Below are 25,219 nucleotides of genomic sequence, written 5' to 3'. Positions count from 1 at the left end.
CCCTCACAACTCCCTAGTTCACACCTCCCTCGCAACTTCACTCACAACTACAGTAACAACCACCCTATCCCTATCATGACCACTACTATTACCATGCCTCCCACCCCTACCTCATCAAGTCAAGAACCAGCGCTTGCAACTGACACTACCACGACATAATGCTGCCACCATCGACCGATTGCACCTGCGTCATCCGAGGAGTGGACCCGCTCTTATCCAACGATGCCATACTTCAAGACCTCCACCAGACAGGAACACCAGTTTGCAGAGCAATTCGGATTTTCAACGCTACAGGACCTACCCACCTCGTTCACCTTCATCTGCCGACTCTGGACATCACCCAACATTTCATCAACAACGGCATCCATCTTCAAGGCCGCCATCATCACACTGAACCATCTCGCTCTCCTCGCCAACCTGCTAACCGATCTCATACACCCCGTTGACGTCCCCAGCCAGCTCCTCCTTTCCTTCCACCGAGTCCACGAATCCATTTTTACCCTCCTCCACCCGGTTTTTCTCCTCCAATACCACCCCCAACAAACCCCCTCCACAACTTACTCACCTCCCTGCATAATTTCTCCTGTACCTTTCACATCTTAGCCCTTTCCCTTACCTCTAGCACTAACCCCTCCTTCGTCCAACAGCCATTATATCATCCTACTACATACTTCTAAATCTGTGTACTACTTTGTAACCATCTATGCTAATAAACTCACTCAACGAACTTAATACTTAGGCACAGACACAATTATTCTCCCATCTCCTTCTTCCGTCACATCTCCCCAAACCGCCTGCATCTCTTGGCCAGAGAGAGGGCGCTACCCTCTAGGTGGCCCACCCCACCCCTTCAGGGTGGGTAATGAAAACATTTAATAGATAGCCTCCACGGTATGCACTAGCCACCGTCTTGGTAGGTGTGCTAGGTACCGACTGATGAGCCCAACCTAGCACACGAGGGTGAAATGCTGGCAACCATGAATGACTTAGCTGGAAAATTTATAATATCCAATAATGGACCATTTATATTGGTATTATAAATTTATTCATTCAGGACAAATATTTCAGATTCCCTATGGGAATCAACATCTATATCACCAGGAAGAGATGGTGTGAAAATGCAAATCTTTTGTATAGACCGTAACAGTTCTTCTATAGGACTAATACATGAAAGGATGATGATGATGATGATGATGATGATGATGATGATGATGATGATGATGATGATGATGATGATGATGATGAACATAGGCACACAACAGTGAATACATCCCTCTGTATTGGATTGGTGCCAGGAAGGGCATCTGGCCCTAAAGCTGAGCCAATTCAATAAGAAAGTCTGACCGTAAGTAATTGAGAAAATGTTCAGGAAGAATATTTTAAGAACTTTTCTTCAGATAGTTATTTATGTATCAAATATCCTTGAAAAGATCAGAGGTAATATAAATTTATTAATTTATTTATTTATGCCTTTATAAGTGGCATAGTTAAGGCTCTTGGCCCTCTCTTACACTTAATCACATTCTATGCTAAGATTAAATAGTCTTTTCTTACAAATTGATAAGATGATGATTGTTACAATGTTGTTGTTGTTGATGATGATGATGGGGGAGAGCAGCTTTTAAAACATAATCTGCTGTGAAAAAAAAAGGGGGTACAGTTTAAAACATATTTACTACATTATGCGTGTAACTACTGTAGATGACAGTGGGTAAATTATAAATTAATAATACAGTAGTAGTAGGAGCTTACCTCCACCTGTCATCTTCATCTGATGGACTGCCACAACCAATACCCTGCTCAAGCAAATCCAGCATGGAATCTTTCCTGTCCCTGCTTCCTGGAAGATTAGATACACAGTCCGTTTCATTGACTTGTCAGTAAGATATTAAGGCAATTACTGTACATAAACCTTAACTCTGCATGTTTGACTTACTGTAGGTACTAGATACCAGGAATACTAAGCTGATATTCAGAACTATGCCTGTGTACTTGTCAACTGAAGGATGATTTGTAAAATGTGTACAAATACAACTTGCAGCTTAAGTGTTAGGATGTCTTATGAAAGCTCACACTCATTCCCTCTTCCATAGTCAAATTTCAATATTATTCTCAAGTAAGACTAAATAATTTAGTAAGGCATGTGGAATGGCTGGTATGAAAAAGTTTTCTTTGAATCCAATAGCAGAATGAGACATAGGATGACTTTGAGATAGTACATTATATGTACAGAAATGAATTTATTGAATACATTTGGCCACTCTACCAATAATGTTTACATTAGAATTTATGGAGATTTACTTGAACTTCCTCCACTGATATCAGTTTTCAACATACAGGCCAGGGAAACAGTATACTTTCTTATGAAATTAGAAAATTTAATTAGTAAGGAACTGATAGAACTCAGTAATTGACTTTTCCAGTTATACAGCCCAACAATCTGATCTGTAGTAAGTTGAGTTCAAAGATTCATGTAACAGATAGTAAGGCTGTTCAAGGCATTAAAATAGAATGGGTGGGTTAAAGGTTAAATGTACCAGTATGCAATATTTAAGTAGTAAGAGTATGTATTGAAATGTTAATTGAAATCAGTTAAATGTGGGAAGCAATCCTAGTGAAATGATACAATCAAGACAGTTTGTTAAAATAAATACTGAAATTGGTTTACCTAGCAGCCATCTGAATAACAAATACCACACAGCACACAAGAAAAACTCGGTAGTCTTTGGAAACAAACTGTAAATTGTAGGACAGACTGCAGTCAAACTTCTACAGAGCTTAGAAGTGGTGGTAGTGGTAGTGGTGATTGTTGTTTTAAGAGGAAGTACAACTTGGCAACCATCCTCGGAGAAGTCAGGGGAAGCAAAATTTCAAGGTAAATTGTGAGGAAGCACTGACAGAATGCTTTAAAAGAGTGTTAAATATAAATAGAACATTTCCTATTACATCTCATATCTTAGAACTTCACTGAAGGAGAATGAAATTGTGAACAGTACACATAGCCAAGAAAGTAGAAGTGTTAAGTAAACCAAAGAAAAAATAACAGGAGAAGATGAAATTAGATCATGAATATTTGGTACGTTGATTAAATGGTTACACAGAATAATAGAGATAGCAGAGGATCTGTGTAAAGTGCCATCTGATTGGATGAAAGCAATAACAGCACCTCAGTAACACAAGTTATGAATTAGATTCTATAGCAATAGTGATCAAGGTAATTTTGTAAACAATATTCCAAATGAAGTGCTTCTCTGTTGTATAACTAATGGAATGGAAAAAACTAATACATTGTTTGATCATGGAGAACTTGTCAAAATCAAGAATTCATTGAGTGCCAAATAACAGAAAAATACTTTGAGAGGGAAGTATTTATGTTTTATAAAATGCCTTCTTTCTTTGGTAGTAGCTTTACGTCGCACTGACACAGATAGGTCTTATGGCGATGATGGGATAGAAAAGGCCTAGGAGTTGGAAGGAAGTGGCTGTGGCCTTAATTAAAGTACAGCCCCAGCATTTGCGTGGTGTGAAAATGGGAAACCACGGAAAACCATCTTCAGGGCTGCCGACAGTGGGATTTGAACCCACTATCTCCCGGATGCAAGCTCACAGCTGCAGGCCTCTAACCGCATGGCCAACTTGCCCAGTTTTTATAAAATGAAAAAAGATACATTACAATAGTACCAAGGGAAAAGGTAGCCTTTCTGATAGACTGTAGTATCTATAGAACGTTATTAAAAAAACCATGGGTCAATATGTTGAGAGACAACAGTATGAAGAACTCTTTGGTATTTAAAAGCTAGAAGAGTCAAGAATGGCAGTAATATGTTTTATTGTTCATTCAATAAATGGATAATGTAAAATTTATATAAATAGGCAAGGTGGGATTCAGTAGAAATTATGTAAGCAGTTTGCCTATTCTGATATGGAAATCAGTATTTCATAGATAAAAGTGATATTAATAAGAAAAGTATTGTAAAAAATACTGAATACTGGTACTTAATAGCCGATATCAAATTAGAACTTGTGTCCTATGAGATGATAACAGTTGTATCATATTGTAGCAAATATACTCCTTATACCTCCAGATTCTTGCCTGAAAGGTCAGTATTGAGGTCTTCAGTACAGAGATTCTCGGGTTCGATTCCTGGCCGGATTGGGAATTTTAATTAAAAAATTGTCAGTTCCTCTGATTCGGGGTCTGGATGTTTGTCCCAATACTCTCCTCATCATACGCACAACATATCACACTACCAACCACCGCAGAAACACGCAATAGTGAGGCACCCCCAAAATTTATAAATAAATAAATAAATAAATAAATAAATAAATAAATAAATAAATAAATAAATAAACAAATGAACGAATGAACAAATAAATGAATATATAAATAAATAAAATCATTGATCTGCTTTCAGGACTGTCACCTAGGTGGTAGATTTTCTATCAGTAGTTTACCTAGTTCACCGAGTGAGTCGGCTGTGCACTTAGGAGCGTGTAGCTGTGAGCTTGCATTCGGGAGATAGTGGGCTCGTACCTCACTGTCGGCAGCCCTGAAGATGTTTTCCATGGTTTTCCATTTTCACATACGGAAAATGCTGGGACTGTACCTTAATAAAGGCCAAAGCCCTTCTTTTCCACTCCCTGCCCTTTCCTATCCCATCATCGCTAAAAGACAATCATAAGATGTTGGTGCGACGTAAAGCATATTGTAAAGGAAAAAATTTAAATTTTGTTCGAAAATTCTTCCTGCAGTATTTGCAGGTTGCCATGATGACAAAGAATACCTAACAACATGCAGTTAATTACTGTGTAAAACTGCATTTTCATATATAGAAATATTTTGTTTTTAAATCTGGATGAAATTGATGAAATGTTTTAAGGCCTATAAGCATGGTTCCTGCTACTAATCCCTTCTTGCGTGTTCAACTGAACACTGCTGGCATAACTTGCTATATTTCAGATTTAAGTTTCATATATAGAAATATTTTGTTTTTAAATCTGGATGAAATTGATGAAATGTTTTAAGCCCTATAAGCATGGTTCCTGCTACTAATCCCTTCTTGCGCGTTCAACTGAACACTGCTGGCATAACTTGCTATATTTCAGATTTAGGCAAACCGGGCGAGTTGGCCGTGCGCGTAGAGGCGCGCGGCTGTGAGCTTGCATCCGGGAGATAGTAGGTTCGAATCCCACTATCGGCAGCCTTGAAGATGGTTTTCCGTGGTTTCCCATTTTCACACCAGGCATATGCTGGGGCTGTACCTTAATTAAGGCCACGGCCGCTTCCTTCCAACTCCTAGGCCTTTCCCATCCCATCGTCGCCATAAAACCTATCTGTGTCGGTGCAACGTAAAGCCCCTAGCAAAAAAAAAAAAAAAGATTTAGGCAACTTAGTCTGAATCATGACACTGATCATACAAACATATATCCTGTGCAAGACCATCAACTTTATGTAATGCTCCTATGCCCCGACAACAAAATATGAACCTACCAATATCCAACTAGGAATTTTAACATAGCATGATTATTTTTGTTTGTTCTTGATAGCAAGTGTAAGCCAAAGATGTAACTGATTTAATAGATTTTGAGAATAGACTCCCTAACTTTATCACTGTTATATTCCTCTTTCTCATGGTTTGGAATATACTGATGATATCTTTTCTTTCAGTTTTAGTGTTTTCTTTTCTTTTGTATAGAGTGGATACCAAAGAGAATTACTGTTCTTTGTCCATCAGCTCCTTACTTTGTATAAGCAAACTGTCTTGGTTCTATTCTGGATACTTTTCATTACTGTATCAGAAATGTATGTTTCTTTAGATAGTCTGTTCAAGTTTGGGGTATGTATATTTTCATGATGGTGACAAATCAATATACAGTTTTTCCAGATCGCTTGTAAAAGTTTGTCACTTACTAGGGTACACAGTATTCTACCACTGTACACACACTTAGGGAGTGGGAGTAAGCAAATTGAATATTTCAGTAGTGTATGTTGGTTTACATGGCAGAGGAGAGGGTGGGTTCCGAGCACAAGGGTTCTTTGACAGACAGTGGGACAGACAGATAATAGCGGTGAGCCTTACCAGAGAAACGTGCTACACTTTGTCCGCTATGGTGATACAAGGTAGAGAAAAGAAGAAAAAAATGATTATATATTTTTCCTAGTGGAAAAGCAAGTGAAGAATAAAAAAGAGTGAAAATTAAGACAGAAAAGTCTGAAGTTTGAACATTAGCTTACACTGTAAAGAATATCAATTTATTTACACAAGCACGTTACAGAATGCAAATAATTATATACTATATATTATTAAGTTGCCATTCTTTTTTATTACAGGGTTGCAGTGAATAAATTTCATGCAAATGTTTATGCAAAGCTTTATTATGCCATGTATCAAAACAAAATTTATGTTACTTTGTTTAAATGTTCCTTAATTACATGCAAATTCATAATTAGCCAAAACTTTTTTGTAAATAATTTCTTTTCCTTACAGTGCAATGGCTAACATCATGGTGTTCAGTCTTCTTACAGTACATGTTTATTGTCATATTACAAACTTTTCTTGAAAATGAACATGAGCTACTACTGAGATGTTAATAATTATGGTCTCATAATTTTTATTAATATTCACTGCATTTTTTGGCTGTGAAATCATTCATTTAAGCTATATATGTTAAAATGCTAGAACAATATTTATATTTTGATACATTTAGTACCAGAATCTATTATACAAACTTCTTAGCAAACTGTTCATTCAAAAGTTATTTAAAAATAAGATGAATGACAAAGACTGATCACACATGAACAATAGAATTATAAGTTGCAGTAAAGTACTTAGAGAGATGTTGCATGCTAAAAATAACTCTACAGTTTAAATCCTTAGGCTGATGCTCAAGAGTGCATGTTAAAAGGTTAAACATGTCTAAGTCAACCTGATGATAATATTGGTATAGAATTTAGGGAGTGGCTAAAACATTAGTAATGTCTCCTGTTTGTCCCCAGGTCACATTCCAGAATGCATTTGAAGTGAAAGAAATAAGTACTTATCTCTGTTGTCATACAGGCAATAATGAAAGCTGAATTTTACTTTTAAAAAAAAACCTGTTGCAGTTCCAGTGAACATGTAATAAAATGCAAATACAAATGACAAACAAAAAAGCTAGTCTAACCGCAACCCCATTATCCACCATCTATTAAGTAGAATTTGTGTGGGTGCATGTTTTCTGCAAAAACTGGCCTATATACAGTAATCACCAGAAGTCCATATACGTGATGCACAGTGTGTGAAGCCAATTTTTAGGCAGGAAAAAATTGTATACTCTGAGATGTTTTTGAAATTTTGTCTGTACAGAATAGAAGGACAAGTCTCATGAGAATTAGGAGTGCTGCACTAAATATGTGAAATACAGTACTATTAAAAAACCATTTTTTTAAATCACTCTCAGGGTAACTATTAATGTTCCAGTGTTTTATCATTAAAATGTGAGTTTCTTAACCCTGTATTCTATCCTAGATTCCAATGCTATATAGATAGGTTTTCAGATCCAAATGTTATAAAAAGTGGCTTTTTGTAACTAGGTGTTTTTTAACTGAGTGGAAACATGGAAATACCTTTCTGACAAGTATAATTCCATACCAGTATATTAGTATTTCCATAATCAAAGACCAGTGTGCCATATCCATATATTGTTAGTTGAATGTATTTGGAGAATGACAACTTAATCTTGAGGAGCATTGAACCAGAATTTACAGAAGTAAATGGACTATACTTACACTGGGGAATTTATTGGGTTGTAAGTAGAGTGGCCACCTGTTCAATATTTCAGGTAAAAATTATGTGTCCCTTACTCTCTGTTGCTGTCTTTTATTTTTCCAAGAACAAAACTTGAGTAATGATTTAGAAAGGAAAAATGTTAGAGGGAAGTTTTATGCAGTTTTATGATGAAGCTCCATGATATCCCTTCCAGTCCTGTGATTTCCCTGAATACGATGTTACAGCAGAGCTACAAATGTTCAGTCTGAAGGAAAGCATTTTTTTCTTGTCTGGAAGGTACAGTCTCATATCTTCAGTTAACTGAGGAAATTGATATGGAAGAGCTCTATGAAGAGTTCTGCATTTTTGGAAACATCCCTTCGGATATGCTGAGAAGCGGTGAGGATGAATTGCAGAAGTGGGTAAAAGTGCTTCAAAAGCATACTGGAATGCAATAAATTAAGAAACATGCTTGAAGTGCATTTGTTATATTCTCCTTGTTGGCAAACAAGAGGACTGATAAGAGAAACAGATGTTCAGTGTTCCTAAAAAAGAGTGAAGTGCTGATTTAAATACAATAAATATGAAATTTCATGTGAAGAATTCCATACCATGATAAAATCTGATACTGATGTTTTATAGGCAGAAAAAGTCAAACAGTAAATACACCTAGAAGAGATAAGGTAATTTAATCCTGTTCTCAAATCAGAAGTATCCATTATTTCCATAAAATGTCCTGTATTGTCAGAAACAAGTCTCTTATTTCATTCAGCAAAACATGACAACCCTAGTTTCAATATGTCTGAGTCACTGACAGACTGGAATTTAGTTAACCATTTTTTTTTTTTAAATAGTGAAAAACTCTTCTTATTCAAGTTCTAAGTTTTACATGAATAATCTAGTCATGATTTCCTTTCCCTTCTTGCAGTTTCTTTTCCAACATTAGGTAAGTGTATTTTTACAACAAATTAGTGACCAAACTTAAACTTGAATCCTTTGCTCTCCAGATGATGGTATTAAGTATGTAATTCTGGTTGGGTGGTCAACACTCAGGGGAGACTCATTCAGTTCTAGGTAAAGATATTTAATTCCCCACTTCATGACTTTCAGGCTGACTTGCCATGTTTTAGATATAGGTTGGTGATGGACTAAGGCTGGGAAAAAGAAAAAAGGCAATGAGGAATGATATGCTCAGGACAGTCAGTCTTGAATCAAATTTTGTCATGCATTTGTACTTTGCTAGGTAAATAATTAGTGTTTTATATGATTTCAGAGAACATCAGTTTCATACACTAAAAGAACAGGAAGACAGCTTCAGTTTTTAAAAGATAACAATGGGTCATATTAATTTAAAAATTGAATAGGTCTCATTACAGAACACTTTGTGCTCCTTTCTATTATAAGTTATTCCTTACCATCAAACATTATATGAAATAACTTTTAAGAAATAAATAATACATTATTCAAAATAACTGAACAGCAGATGTGCTTCCCTTTTCCCCTTAAGAAAAGATATTCATTAATCTCATTAATTTACCACTGATCTACACTTAGGGCTGCTACCCAGAATGAGGAGAAAATCTCTACTAAAATGCAGTACATCATATAAGGCTTTAGTTAGCAATATATTTACTCTCAGTTGATTCAACTCATCCTACAACACAGAACTTTGAAAACCTCCATTTTATAAAGTTATAAACTCAGCTCCCTTTTGATATATACATCTCAAAAAAGTTTGGAATATTATAGAATTAGGCACTTAATGTGGTCACTGACGTCATCTATTTATCTGACTGACTTATGTTTATTAAGATGATTAGTGGGTAGCCTTGAAACTTATCTGCAATCCCTGAGAGAAGAGCTCACATTCCTCGATAACGATCTCACTGGGCATGTCGGACAAAGTCGAGACAGTTATGATAGAATACATGGAGGTCAGAGATTTGGATTGTGGAATGAGGATGGAAACTGAATCTTAGAGTGCGCCGAAGCATATGATTTTGCTCTGAACAATATATTTTTCAGGAAGCGTCAGTCACATCTAATCACCAACAGCAGCGGTGGAAGGAATACACAGATTGATTACTGGTTGGTAAGAAGACGTGATCTAAAATCAGTCATTGACACAAAAGTTCAGACATCATCACACTCCAACATCATCTACTACTCTTAAGCTTCAGGAATCACCTGGTTATTGGCATAAAAACTCTCATGACCACAGATGAACGAATAAGTATTGAAAATTCAACCAGTACCATACACAGCTGAAAACCTTCATTGGTGATTTAAATGATCTATACATGGTCAAAATTCTGCTGAGGTTTGGGCAACAGCCACCAGAAACAGAAACCTGGTCATTGCTTCATCAACAAGGAGATTGGATGATGGAATGAACATGTGTAAGATGCTATTAAGGCAAAGAAGTTAGCCTCCAAGACCTGGCTTAGGTCAGCACTCGATGGGGATCGTCAGATGTACAGACAGTTGAAGTCGATGGCTAAAAGAGAAGCGACAAAGGCAAAAGAAGACCACTGAAAGGCTGTCTATGATCAGATGGACACACCAGAGGGTGCTAAAAAGATCTATTGCCTAGCAAAGAATCGCCATCTCTCTTTGCAGGATATTAGGCACATCATGACCATAAAGGATGAAAGCCAGAAACTACTGCGAAGCCCATCCAAGATTCTTAATCATTGGAAGAGGCATTTTGAAATCATCTGCAACAAAGAATTTCTGCATCTACAAATACCAATGGTGGAACCTGTGCTTGGATCAGCTCCAGCCATCACTGCATCCATATGGCATTACTGGATCTTGAAAAGGCATTTAACAGAGTGCTACTTGTCACGCACTCAGACTGCACAGTGTGCCAGAAATTTACATTCAATCGATTCAGCTCCTATATTGGAATGTCACCAGCTATATCTGATATGCTGCAGGAATTTCTGCATAATTTATTATTCAAGTTGGCATGCATCAGGGATTGGCTTTATCTCTGCTTTTGTTCATCCTATGTCTGGACACCATCACTGCAGAGTTGAAGATACCAGATCCTCATGGTCATGATGTACCTAATATCCTGCAAAGAGCGATGGTGATTCTTTGCTAGGCAATAGATCTTTTTAGCACCTTCTGGTGTGTCCAACTGATCACAGACAGCCTTTCAGTGGTCTTCTTTTGCCGTTGTCGCTTCTCCTTTAGCCATTGACTTCAACTGTCTGTACTTCTGACGATCCCCATCGAGTGCTGATCCTTGGACTCCTGTGGTCTCCTGTGAATCTCAGCAAGAACTGCAACAGATAGTCCAACACTGGAAAAGTCACTTGGTTAAATATGGATTTCAAATTACAGTCAGGAAAATGGAGTGTGGAGAGCAAAGAAATGGATCCATTAACATTGACAGCTTTGATCTCCCTAAAACAAATCAGTTTAAATATTTGAGATCAGTCATTGTTTCAGATTGTAATACACTGCCAGATGCAAAGTATAGAGGCAACACAGTCTGGATGATGTGGCGCCAAGTTACAGTAATCCTTTTCGATGAGAAGATCCCATTGCCCTTAAAATCAAAGATTTATAGAAGGTCCTTTGTCTAATGATGCTATATGGGGTGGAGTGATAGTCAGCCACAAAAAAGACATGAACAACATCTCCATGACATAGAAATGAGGATGCTTTGATGGCCTCTGGGACTCACTGAATTCAACCACATCAGAAACCAGGGCATCAGAGTGGCATTTCAAGCGACTCCAATTACTGATAAAATGTGGGAGACTTGCCTGAGATGTTATGGTCATGTACGGCATAACAGTAGTACCTCAGTTGTGAAGATGACACTAGAGTTGAACCCTGTGGGACATCGACCACGGGGCCGGCCGAGGAAGAGATCACTTGATGCATTACGCAAAGACATGTGCTTGGTGGGCATTACTCCAGTTGACGCCAAAAACTGGAAGCGATGGAAAATGAAGTGCAGGAAAGCAGATCCTGCAATTACATGGGATAAATTGTAGGGAGAAGAAGGCATGTTATATATGGTTGGGCATGTATAATCCTGTTGAAAGTGGTAGAGAGCTCTGTATACATACAAGTAATTCAATTGCTTGTTTACAATACAGCAAATGTTGCTGCCTGTGGTCTGTGTTGAGCCTGAGGTGAACTTTACTATTTCTGGTGTACACAGTGCAGTACAAGCTTCAGCTAGTGTTTACGTTTCATGTGCAATGCATATTTCCTAGTTTGATCAAATCAAAATTGTGGCACTGATTCAGGGTGGACATACACATCATAGAGGTTACTCAAAGTGCAGTGTCAAAAATGTGGAAAATGTGAGACCTGTGATGTGACACAGACCAAGGGAAGGTCAGCAGAGGGTGACAATGTCATGTTAGCATCAGTATATCTATGTAACAGAGCAGAGAGGACCAACTTCATCTGCTCAAGAATTACGAGATGACTTCTTCAAGGCAACCACGGTCTGTATATCTGCACAAACTGAATGTGTTTGGCTGCATAATGCCCAATTAAGGTCATTTTGACCCATTTTGATGCTTATAAAAGAGTTCACAGGAGTCCCACTTTACAATACAAATATCAATTTAATTAAAATCAATTAGTACATATTTCATACTTGTATTGTGGACATCATCAACTATAGCTTAAATACATAACAAGAAATAGGTAAAATTACATAAAGTCTAAAATATCAAGTCCTTGTTGTTTAAAACTCTTTTGGTGACTGTAAACTAAGGCACAAACTTGGGCCCTTCTTAAAATAAGTCATGTTGATTTAGATGTTATAATAACATTTTGATTATGACAAAAATCTTGACTTGTGCTATGTGGGATTTGGTGTGAAATCATGCTCAAGCCAGGTTGTTAAAAGTTAAGGTATTGAAAGAACATATATCCTCGCTGGCTTAAGTTGATTTATCCACATCTTGCTGTAGAGGGTCTGATATCTCCCACTAGAAAGTCATCATTGTGCTAGAGGAGGAGATGAGCCATCCAACATCTTAATTGGGGACTGGATGAATTGCATCATGTCATGTTTGTAGATGAAACACTTAGGCCAGATACACAATGACTAAGGTTATGGAGATGTAAAGGACATGTGAAAAGTACCAGCATATTGAAGAGGTACATGCATTTGTAGGTGGTGGTAATATTTTGGGCTGGAATTATGCACGACTGTTGAACACCTTCGATACCTATTCAATGGATGTTAACTGCCCAGCGGTATAACAGTGAAATTCTTCAACCATTTGTACAACCCTTTAGGGATGAATATGGAGCTGAATTCATTTTCAACAATGCCATTAGGGATGAATATGAAGCTGAATTCATTTTCATCAATGACAATGATCGCACTTATCGATGTGCATCAGTGAGGAACGTCATGAGAAGGGCAGGTAATTCACCAGACATCATGCATGGGACAGGTTGAAAATGGCTGTTTTTAACTCTCCACAACCTCCACTAGACACTCCCAAACCTCATTACAGTTGTCTAGATGGAATGGGACATTCTTCCTCAAGATGACATCACTGTACTGATCACAAGCATGCCACAGCATGTCAGAGACCTGAACAATACCAGAGGAGGCCATACACAGCACTAAGGTAGAGTGAAGAAGGGACAACCTACACTTAAAAAACTCCATAAATTGTAACCTTTTCATTATTGCTATTTATATTCATTAGATGAAAATGAAAATGAAAAACATTTGAGTTTCCAGGTTGTGTGTATCTGTGATACAATAATCAACGTAGGGGTGTGACTTCATTATTGCACTGCATCCTTGATATTCCAAACATCTTTTGTGGTGTATAATTTAGAACAAGGAATTTAAGTACAAGGGAGCTAATTACTGAAAATAGCTTTTAAAGTGAATTCCAGGCAACTGCATAAACCATCCGGGAGGTGTACGCATATTGGAGATAAGATTGATGCCAAGTACATCTTCTGTTATTGATGTTTATACACTGAACAGGCACATCTGTCCCAGTAGGATGAGGATAGTTATGCCTTAGTGCTGAAGGAAAATGAACGTGCTATCCATTGTAATATTAGGTTGCATCATCAACGTATGATTATTTTGGCCTTTACCTTAACTGCAAGCTCCTCTTTCTCTTCCATTTTCTTTTATTAATCACTTCATTATTTATTTCCCATAATGTCTGTTTATTGCCAAGTAAGCTAAGAAGACTATTAAGTACTTTATGGAATTATACCAACTTCACCACTGTCTTATAACAGTAAATGCATGAACATTGTTAGAGTACTTTCAACTGCTTTTTGAGCAACTGTTCTCAGCTACAAATCCCTGGGATAGGATCATTTGATGTTGTGTCATTTACTTACATTGTGATTAATGACCACTCAGAAAAGGGCTGAATGCACTCACATGAATTCATTTACTATTATAAGACTATAGTGAAAATTGTAAAATTGTTACCATCAATTCCTAATGGAGGTCAGCATTAAAGCATTTAGTCTAAGTACCCTTGAATACCAACTGTCGGTAGATGCAGAGTGGGTTGTTGTCCCATATGCTCTGTACTCTGACCAGCCAACCAAGCAGAGGAAAGTCGGCCACGGCTCTACCGTGGCTCTACGCCTCTGCGTTCAGGAGATGGGCCTGGGCCACAGTGCCGGACTTCACGCCGGGTCCCACCCGTCGGCTGTCCTGAGAATGGTTTTCTGTGGTTTTCCATTCTCCTGCACTAAGGCGAATGCCAGGACAGTTCATAGTATAGGCCATGGCCGCCTACCCCTTCACCTTCTCCACACATCTCTTTCACCATTACAAATCTCCCGGCCTGAGAGATGGCATCACCGTCTAAGAGGTCTGCCTCCCTCTTCAGGGGAGGAATGAAAATGTTTAGTAGTTAGTAGTAATACCAAGTTAATGATTCAGCCAATTCAAGGATCAATTGATTTACCTAGTATATCAGGCCATATAACTCTCCCATTTGATGATGATGATGATCATTATTAACTTGAGGACTATTAACATAAAAGTTATGGTATCAGCTCCAGATTTTCACCATCTTATATTAATTAATTATATTGATATCCTCATAGGAAACCTAGTTTCCAAGATAATATGACACTCCAGTATATTTTATATTGGAGTAACTACACTTTGAAAGAAACAAAAAAGAATGAGACTGTAACATATCGAAAGGTGCTACAATCAGAATCGATAGTAGAATCCAAAGATATATAACCCTTACTTCTGTTTCCAAAGTAAAAAGAAAAAAAACCTGTAAATGTTGATGTTGACTAGGACCTGAACTCAATACTCTTCATATAGCATGAGTTTAATACCATTTACACTTGAGATAATAAATTAAATAACTTATAACATAGGCCTACAGATGCCGAGACTACAACAAAAATGTTTCCATTAAAAGAACTCAGTTCTTGATTTACACATGCATATAACATCAGATTGTTTTATTTAATCATTATTTTTTCTCAAAGACAAGTGTTAATCTGCAGTTCTTGCTACCAAATATTTCCTTCTATTCTCTTGTCTTGGTTAATTTTCACATGACAAAATAATATATGGAATATCTTGGAGTTAGTATCCGTGGTTCAAATCCCGGTCACTCCATGTGAGATTTGTGCTGGACAAAGGGGAGGCGGGACAAGTTTTCTTCAGGTACTTAGACGGAATTTTAGCAAAAATGATGGGGTAAATTTTCATTCATTGAGAAGGGCGTGAAGGAGTGGAACAGTTTACCGGGGGGAAGTGTTTGATCCTTTCCCAACCTGTACAGATATTCAAGAAAAGAATAAACGGCAACAGAGAAAAGAAATGTTAGAGGGATTTGACCTGTGTAGGTTATTTTGATAAAGAATTTTTGTGAATAAATTAATTCCATCTGCTTGTCTAGGGAGACTGGACAGCTGAAGTAGGGTACTGCCTATAGAGGTGAAGTACAGTGAGGACTTCGAGGGCCCTGGGACCATTACGGTAGCTGTGAAGGCCCTTCAGGAACTCTGAAAAGCAGTGGCAAAAGGGGCCATGGTTAAGACGCAGCAGGTCGTTCTACATGTTAGGTACCAAAATGGGTTAAAAGAAAAAAAAGGCAATGTACATTTAAATCTTATAGCAATATTGTATAGTATTTTTGAAGGGATTCCACATACTATGTACGAGTTGATTATGTGTGTAAGCACAAAAGATATTATGAGTAGAATTTATGTAAATAATATAAATTTATTAAGGATGAGCTGTGTGTTTACTAGAAAATATGTTAAAGTAAATTGTATAATACTGTATTTTAGGGAAAATGTCTTCTCTTCTTTTTAACTTAATATGTAGTTGTTGAGAATAATATATTTTTGTGTATCATTTACCAACGAGGTAGAGACCTCATTTGCAAATGAAGTATTCTGATTTGATTTCACACTCTGGTTTTCCCTGTAGAGCTTCCATTCCAGCAACATTCTCCGCTATCATTTAATTTCATCTGTCAGTCATTAATCATTGCCCCAGAGGAGTGCGACAGGCTTCAGCAGCCAGCACAATTTCTATCGTCCCCGCAAGATGGGGGTTCATTCATTCCATCCCTGACCCGGTCACTGACTGGAAAACAGGTTGTAGATATCTTCGTCTTTGAGTTAGTGTCAACAGAGATTGTGTAGAGAACTTTGTAGGTTATATTCTATCTTATACCTCCAAATAAGTACATTGAAAAACTAAATAAAAGATGGGAAATTGTACAGTGCCTATAAATATGCAGATATTTGAAACTGTGTGAAAATTCACACTGGTATATGCTGAGATTAACCTGCAATGTAATTTTAATACTTTAGTTACTACAATGTTAATATATTACCATATTCTCTACAGTACATGTTGGTTCTGCAAGTATTATTAGGATTAACATAGTTTGTTTTTCATTTGGTTGATCTCAAGATACAAGATAAGAGGTTTGAAAACTGGGGGTATACTAATATACCAACAACCACAATTTTCCTAAGACAAACTGCAGTACTGTTGTATCTGAAAACAATATTATTTTTACAATGTCATTATGCCTACTATGATGCACAATTTTAGTAGTCTAATGCAAGAAAATATACATGCAAAGAAAGTAGAAACAATTTAAAATGATTTTGAGCACTCAATAAATAATACAGTTCCAGAAGTTTTGGTTAAATTCCTGATTTTCACTCATACATTTCTTCTTATACTGCTCTAGGTTCTCCCCTAGTGAGCATTCCTTCCCAAGAATGTAGGTAATATGAATGAGGATCATCAAATATTACATTCTGGTGTCACTTTCATGATGAAGGAAAGAATTTTAAGTCCATGGAGTAGATAAAATTTTGTTTGTCTTTTGAGTAGAATTTCAGTTTCCATGAGAATTAAATTTTCTTGTTTGTTTCCAAAGAACTCTATGAAAGGGAGGAAATTTCTCTTTATCCATTGGTCTTGCAGGAGGCTACATAATTTAGTTCTCAGAATAATAATCAAAGGAAGTGCTTAATTTAGATTTGAAAGTAGCTGCCATTTTTGGCTACATACACATTGTACAGCACAGGGGTGTAGCCAAGGGGGAGGGGGTTACTGAGGGTTAGAAACCCTCATGGAATTTTTATAAAAAATAAATAAACAGAAACTGACAATAAACAAGTAAAACTCGACTCACTGTGTTGTCTCTTTGAAAGTTCACCAGAGACATGATTGTAAAACCAACAGATCTCTTGAATCTATTTCCTAAGAAGTCTTGAAAGTTGGATTTTAGATTGTAATCAGAACATACAATTTGCCATAAAACTATTCACCTTGAACATATTGTTCTTGTCCTGTATTTCAATGTAAGATTTTGTAGTGTACTGGTATTGTAATCTGAATATCAATATAATTTACTTGCATAGTGTCCTTACAATGAAATTCATGCATGCACGCACCACACATGCACAAGCACCTTCATTATGTTCTATTATCATTTTGTAACTATAACACTCTCTCCCTATTGGTCAACCCTGGCTAAGCTACTGATACAGCAGCACTGGTCTCCCATATTTCTTTGTTCCATGTATATTTTCTGTGTACCCAATTTAACTGAATAAAAATAAGAACTACATTTGTTATATTGGATGTTGAGCACAATCAACTCATTCTTTTTGCTCATCTGGAAAACATTGTCAAAGAAATATGAGAGATCAACATTTGGCAGCAGGCTGTATTTACATCGTAAGCTGTATAGAATATACTATAACCAGGCGAGTTGGCCGTGCAGTTAAGGGCCGCGTAGCTGTGAGCTTGCATCCGGGAGATAGTGGGCTTGAATCCCACTGTCGGTACCCCTGAAGATGGTCTTCCGTGGTTTTCCATTTTCACACCAGGCAAATGCTGGGGCTGTACCTTCATTATGGCCACGGCCAATTCCTTCCCACTCCTAGCCCTTTCCTATCCCATTGTCGCCATAAGACCTATCTGTGTCAGTGCAACGTAAAGCCAATTGTAAAAAAAAAAAAAAAAAAAAGAATATGTATATATATACAACTAGCAAGATACCCGTGCTTCGCTACGGTATTATACTGAAATTTAAAATTGAATGCTTATTGTTTTAGATATATAATCCGCCGAAATTCGCGGTCTGACCCGTTTTCTGCGAGAACCCACCAAAATTCCCGATCTGACTCGTTTTCTATTAGATTACGGCATGTTTCCTCCCATTTTTCAATCTTCTTTTCCAGCAATCGATTTCATACTTCCCGGGCTAGGCTCAGGTATTCCTCCCGGTCAGTTGGGTCCGTAAATCTTTGCCATCTTTTCCTATAATCCTTTTTAATATGGATAAAATCCTTCAGGAGATCCGGCGTGGTGTCATATTGGGTGCCTAGAAGGCACTGAACCCGCGGCCGGACTGCATTCTTAGTCATTACCCGTCCAGGAGCCGTTTCCAGCGCGGTCCGCACATTTGACGACGGTCCGGAACATTATTATTATTATTATTATTATTATTATTATTATTATTATTATTATTATTATTATTATTATTATTATTATTATTATTATGTGTTGCTGGAATGGATGATGACAGGAAAAACCGGAGTATCCGGAGAAAAACCTGTCCCGCCTCCGTTTTGTCCAGCACGAATGTCACATGGAGTGAACGGGATTTGAACCACGGAACCCAGCTGTGAATGGCCGGCGCGCTTCCGAGGATCCTTATAAGTACATTAAGAAAAGTAAAATCAATTGGTCTCACCTCCTTCTACACCCCACCGCCGTTAAGTTTATTTACCGCCACCCCCACCCAAAAAAATTATAAAAAGAAGGCTTGTTTCTTTATGTTTAAAGGAGATTCCAAACACCAATGCGTGTTTCTTTATGTTTAAAGGAGATTCCAAACACCAATGTTCACGTCTATTACCTTCAGTTTTGAGATATAAGTATCCCTATAAAAAAATTTACTTTTTTCACTTCATTTCACACTACTCCCCCCCCCCCCACCTAAGTGGATTTTTCCGCAAAAACAATACTTGTTTCTTTAATCGTAAAGGATCTTCTAAATACCAATTATCACGTCTCTAACTTCTTCAATTTTTGATTTATGTGTCCTCATGAAAGGATTTCAACTCCTTTACACTCCCGCCCCCCAAGATGGTTCCTCCCACCAAACGCGTTTTTCTTTGTTTTTAAAGGAGATCCAAATACAAATTTTCACATCTGTAACAACTTTAGTTTTTATTAGATGTATGTATTCTCATACAATTAAGTCAATTATTTTTTCAATTATTTCACCCCCCCCCCCCCCATAATGGATTTTCCAAGAATACATGTTTCTTTACTTTTAAAGCAGATTGCAAATATCAAATTTCACGTCTGTAACATCTTCATTTTTGAGATATCAGTAGCCTAATTAAAAGAATTCAACACCATTTTCAGTCACTTTTACTACCCCCCTCCACCCAAGTGGTATTTCCGAAAGCTAAAAATACACGTTTCTTTATGTTTAATAGAGATAAAAAATACCATTTTTCACTTCTGTAACATGTTAAGTTTTTTGAGATAAACTGTAAAAATTCTCATTTTAAAATTTCACCCTTTTTGAGTTCCCCTTAAGTGGAGTTTCCAGACACAAATCACCTATGTTTCTTTAGATTTACAGGAGATTACAAACACCCACTTTTTACGTCTGTAACATTTTACGTTTCCAAGATATTCTGTAGATATAGTCTTTCAAAAATTCACCCAATTTGTCACTCCTGTTTAACCGCCATTAATTGGATTTTTCAAAACTAAAAAATACATATTTCTTTATTTTTAAAGGAGATCCCATATACAAATTTTCAGTTCTGTAATATCTTTCGTTTCTGAGATATATGTATCCTCATTAAAGTCATTCAACCCATTTTTCACCCTTTTACACCCCTCCTATTGGGATTTACAGGAAACAAAAAATGCGTTTTCCTTTATTTTTAGAGGAGATTCTAACTAAGTTACCAATTTTTACATCTGTAAATTTTAAAGTTTTAAGATGTATACACACTCATTTTAAAAAATTTACCCTCCCCCCTTTTTACCCCCCAATATTTGGATTTTCCAAAAACGAAAAAATACGTGTGTTTATTTATTTTTAAAGGAGATTCTAAACACCAATTTTCACATATATAACCTTTAAAAATTTTGAGATAGATACACTCATTTTAAAATATTACTCCCTTTTCACCCCCCCCCCCCCCGTAAATTGGATTTTCCAGAAACAAAAAAATAAGTGTTTCTTTATTTTTAACGGAGATCCCAAACACCAATTTTCAGGTCTGTAATATCTTCAGTTTCTGATATATAAGTAGCCTCATTAAAGGCATTCAACCACTTTTTAGCCCCTTTTCACTCCTCCTATTGCGATTTTCCGAAAACAAAAAAAAATACGTGTTCCTTTATTTTTAATGAAGGTTCTAAATACCAATTTTTACATCTGCAAACTTTAAAAGTTTGGAGATATAGATTTACTCATTTTAAAAATTCACCCCCTTTTCACCCTCCCATTAATTGGATTTTCCAAAAACAAAAAATTACGTGTTTCTTTATTTTCAAAGATATCAAAAGTACCAATTTTCAGGTCTGTAATATCTGAGATATAGGTACCGGTATCCTGATTAAAGGCATTCAACCCATTTTTCCCCATTTTCACCCTTTTTCACCCCTCCTATTGGGATTCTCTGAAAACAAAAAAATACGTGTTTCCTGATTTTTAAAGAAGATTCTAAATACCAATTTTTACATCTGTAAACTTTTAAAGTTTTGAGATATAGAGCAACTCATTTTAAAATTTCATCCCCGTTTTCACCCCCTTAGCGAAGGATTATCCAAAAATCCTCTCTTAGCGAGCACCTACGTCTTAATATGAATATATCCCCAAAATTTCATCTCTTTATGTCCAGTAGTTTTGGCTCGGCGATGATGAATCAGTCAGTCAGTCAGTCAGTCAGTCAGTCAGGACAAGTTATTTTATATATATAGATTGTAGTAACTCAATGAACAAGCACATTGATGCCATCATGGAAATAGTGAGATTGCTGTGCTCATCAGTTAAGCCTCTCAAAATGCTGAAATTGTTGCAGTGTTATTGGTGAGCCTTCCAGAAGTATACTCAGAACTTGTTATGGCACTTGAAGGTTGTGACAAATTAAATTTAACTGTGGAAAACATAATGGGAAAAATACTTGATGCTAGTTGTTTTTACGTCGCACCGACACAGATAGGTCTTATGGCGACGATGGGACAGGGAAGGGCTAGGAGTGGGAAGGAAGCGGCCGTGGCCTTAATTAAGGTACAGACCCAGCATTTGCCTGGTGCAAAAATGGGAAACCACGGAAAACCATTTTCAGGGCTGCCGACAGTGGGGTTCGATCCTACTATCTCCCGAATACTGGACACTGGCCACACTTAAGCGACTGTAGCTATCGAGCTCGGTAATACTTGATGAGTATCAAAGACATGTTAAAGCAGCAAGTCAGGAAGTGGTGACTCAGAGATAGCACTACAATCTATCACAACAGGCTCAATTAAGGTCAGTCATCATAATGAAAAAACATCACAAAAGGGTACGAAGAATGAAAAACTAAATAAATATTATAAAGAGACGTGAATACTTATGTTATTTTTCTTATGTCATAGGTTCAAGAAAAGCCACCAAATGAAGTCAAGTAGTACAGAATCTGCCAAATCATTGGTCAAGGTAGAAAGTAAACAAGGGTTATGTGTTGTTCAAGATACAAGATAAGCAAACTGCCATATGACCTGAGGGATGGAGCATGGATTCCAGTGCAACAAGTCATATGACAAGCAACAGAAACATTTTCTCAAGTATACCTGATGTAAAGTCTGCTATTTGTCTTGTTGATAGTACATCGTAAGCTGTACAGAATATACAGGTAGCTGGAGTAGGAAGGGACCACTATACTGTAAACTAAAAGAAATTACAATCCAAGAGGTAGGTAGGATTGCAGGATAAGATTGATTTTGTACACTCCACAATTGGATGATAAGTTGATTTCTATCAAACAGATAACAGAACAAGGTCATCATATAATTTTTGTGAAGAATTTATATGGAATCTCCATAGGATAGCAGATCATTGCTGAGGCAAGAAGTGACGGTGACTTATTCTGACTTCAAACTTACACTTGAAGGCAGGTAGCTAACATGGCAAGAGAAGCAGTAACTCTACATCTATGGCATCTTCAATTGGGGCACAGGGATCTGGCTGCAAATCAGTGATTAGTTAATGAATGACTATCCACAGGGATTAAAGTATCTTAATGTTTGGACAAGGTAATATGCAATAATTGTATTAAAGGAAACTCATTCCAAAGTTTTCAGATATTGATATAATTTTGTGTGGCTATTTCTAGCCTGGTGCAGCCCTTGTAAGGCAGATCCTCCAACAAGGGGAGGCAACATCTGGTCTGTATAGGAAACTGCATGTTATTGTAGTGCAGGGTAGTGTTATGTGTGGTGTATGACTTGCAGGGATATTAGAGACAGTACAAACAACCAGTCCCCATTCCAACAGAATTAACCATTTAAGATTAAAATTCTCAATCCAGACAGAAATCAAACCTGTGACCCTCTGAACCGAAGGTCACTATGCTGACCATTCAACCAGGGAGCTGGACAGTTTTCAGATATTATGTCGAGGGAAAGAGAACTGATGAGGCTTATCCATTCTGATCTTTGTGGGCCTATGAAAAGAGCAACACCTAGTGGCAACAGATATTTTCTGACACTAATCGACATCTACTCAAGATTTACTGTAGTGAGATTAGTCAAACCTAAGGATGAAGTACCAGGTGTCATACATGAATATCTCACAAATATCAACAAGAGAAAACCAATTTCCATTCACATGGACAATGGCAAGGAATATGTTTGTCAAGAACTCAATATTTTCCTGCGGAAACAGGGCATACAACTTTAGCCTACTGTCCCCTATAATCCTCAGCACAATGGCATTGCAGAGAGGTAAAGCAGGTCACTACCTGAATGTGGGAAATGTATGCTATTAAATGCTGGATTGGACAACTGTTACTGGAGAGAAGCTGTATTAATAGTAGCATACTTGCAAAATTGGTCTATGAGTCAGAGTATCAATAAAACTCCAGTTGAGTCAATCATGGGAGTGAAACTTGATCTTGATAATTTACGAGTTTTTGGATCCAATATTTATTCTTTGATTCCCAAGCAAAAGCACAAGAAATGGGATGACAAAGTAACAGAAGGTGTTATTATTGGGTATGATGACTGCATTAAAGGATATACAATTTTGGACCCTAAAACAGCCAAGGTTTGCTTCAGCAGGTCTATGAAAATAGTCAAAGCAGACACCATTCACATGAATCTTATTAGCAGTATATCACCAGAAGAGGAAACCAATGTCATCTTGAGTACTAAAGCAATGATGAAGGGCATTTCTATTGAAATGTGTTCAACTATAATTTCGTGTGGCTATTTCTAGCCGAGTGCAGCCCTTGTAAGGCAGACCCTCCGATGAGGGTGGGTGGCATCTGCCATGTGTAGGTAACTGTGTGTTATTGTGGTGGAGGATAGTGTTATGTGTGGTGTGTGAGTTGCAGGGATGTTGGGAACAGCACAAACACCCAATCCCCGGGCCATTGGAATTAACCAATGAAGGTTAAAATCCCCCGACCTGGCCGGGAATCGAACCCGGGACCCTCTGAACCGAAGGCCAGTACACTGACCATTCAGCCAATGAGTCGGACATGTGCTCAACTGATAACAATGCACAAGTATCCCAACAACTTGCATCAAAGCAAAAAGCTAAAGGAGTACCACCAACAAGATTAATCTTCAAAGTGCAAACGGATTACATAAGAGAATTAAACACATGGGACGAACTGCTGAAAATTACACCCAGGGTGTGAAAGTTATGGTCAACTGCTGCTGAAAAGGAATGGCAAAGGTATTGTAAATCGTCGAGTATTGGAATTGGCAGATCTTCCATCCAGAAAGGAAGCAATTTCCTGCTGATGGATTTTCAAAGCAAAATGAGATAGCAATGAAAATGTTCACAAGTACAGTACAAGGCCCGTTTGGTAGCTCAAAGCTTTTTGCAAAAATTTGGAGAAGATTTTGACTGAACATTTGCACTAAAGTTTTGTCCATTGCAGATGCACAAAGATGTCTCCATGTTTAACATGTGTATGTGAAATCTGCATACCTGAATGGTGAATTAACTGAAGACATAAATGGAACAGCTGCAAGGTTTTGAAGAACTGGGTCAGGAAGACAAAGTATTAGAATTGCAAAAAAGGTATTTATGGATTGAAACAGTTTGCACAGGTGTGGACTACAGAGGCTCAAGAAGTGTTATTGAAGCTAGGGTTTTAACAAGGAAAGGTGGATCAATATCTGTACTACTGAAAAGAAGACAGCTCTGTCATGTGTGTATTGTTGTATGTGGATGACTTGCTGGTAGTTGGTAGATCTTCAGAATTAATGGCAAAAGTTAGTCGAGAATTACTTAATTATTTTGACGTAAAAACTTAGATGATGTGGAACATTATTTGGAAATCCAACAAAAAACAGATGGGTCAATTTTTGTTAATCCAGAAGTAAAATAGATTATCAGAAGCAAAGCCAGCAGTTACCCCAATGGAAAAGAGTTTCCTATCTGCAAAAACAACTGATAGCCCAAATCTAGGAAATAAGATCTTTAATGTATTTAGATACAGTATCAAGACCTGACATCATTATTGCAGTTGGCATTCTTAGTCGTTGTGTTGAAAGATCAAAGTAAAGTGATTGGAATGTTGTGAAGTGGGTAATATGTTACCTTGTTGCAGCAGTCAATAAACAACTACATTTATCTTCACACAGAAATTTAGAGTTGAAATGTTATGTGAATGCTGACTGGGCTAGTGACAGGATGAATAAAAAATCAACAAGTTGGTATGTAATGCTTGCTCAGAAAGGG

General features: G+C 37.2%; 1 protein-coding gene across 1 annotated transcript in view; it reads right to left on the bottom strand.

Moving 5' to 3' along the window:
• The window catches only part of Fife (regulating synaptic membrane exocytosis protein fife), a 969,278-nt gene that overhangs the window by 37,938 nt on the left and 906,121 nt on the right, over window positions 1–25,219 (bottom strand). Inside the window, exon 23 of the mRNA XM_068225089.1 lies at window positions 1,753–1,833. Within this exon, the coding sequence (XP_068081190.1) occupies window positions 1,753–1,833 (81 nt within the window). The remainder of the gene's footprint in view (window positions 1–1,752; window positions 1,834–25,219) is intronic.

The sequence above is a fragment of the Anabrus simplex genome, chromosome 1 (genome assembly GCF_040414725.1).
Source record: "Anabrus simplex isolate iqAnaSimp1 chromosome 1, ASM4041472v1, whole genome shotgun sequence".
Taxonomy (NCBI): domain Eukaryota; kingdom Metazoa; phylum Arthropoda; class Insecta; order Orthoptera; family Tettigoniidae; genus Anabrus; species Anabrus simplex.
The sequence above is the reverse complement of the archived record's forward strand: the minus strand, read 5'-3'. Positions and strand labels throughout refer to the sequence as shown.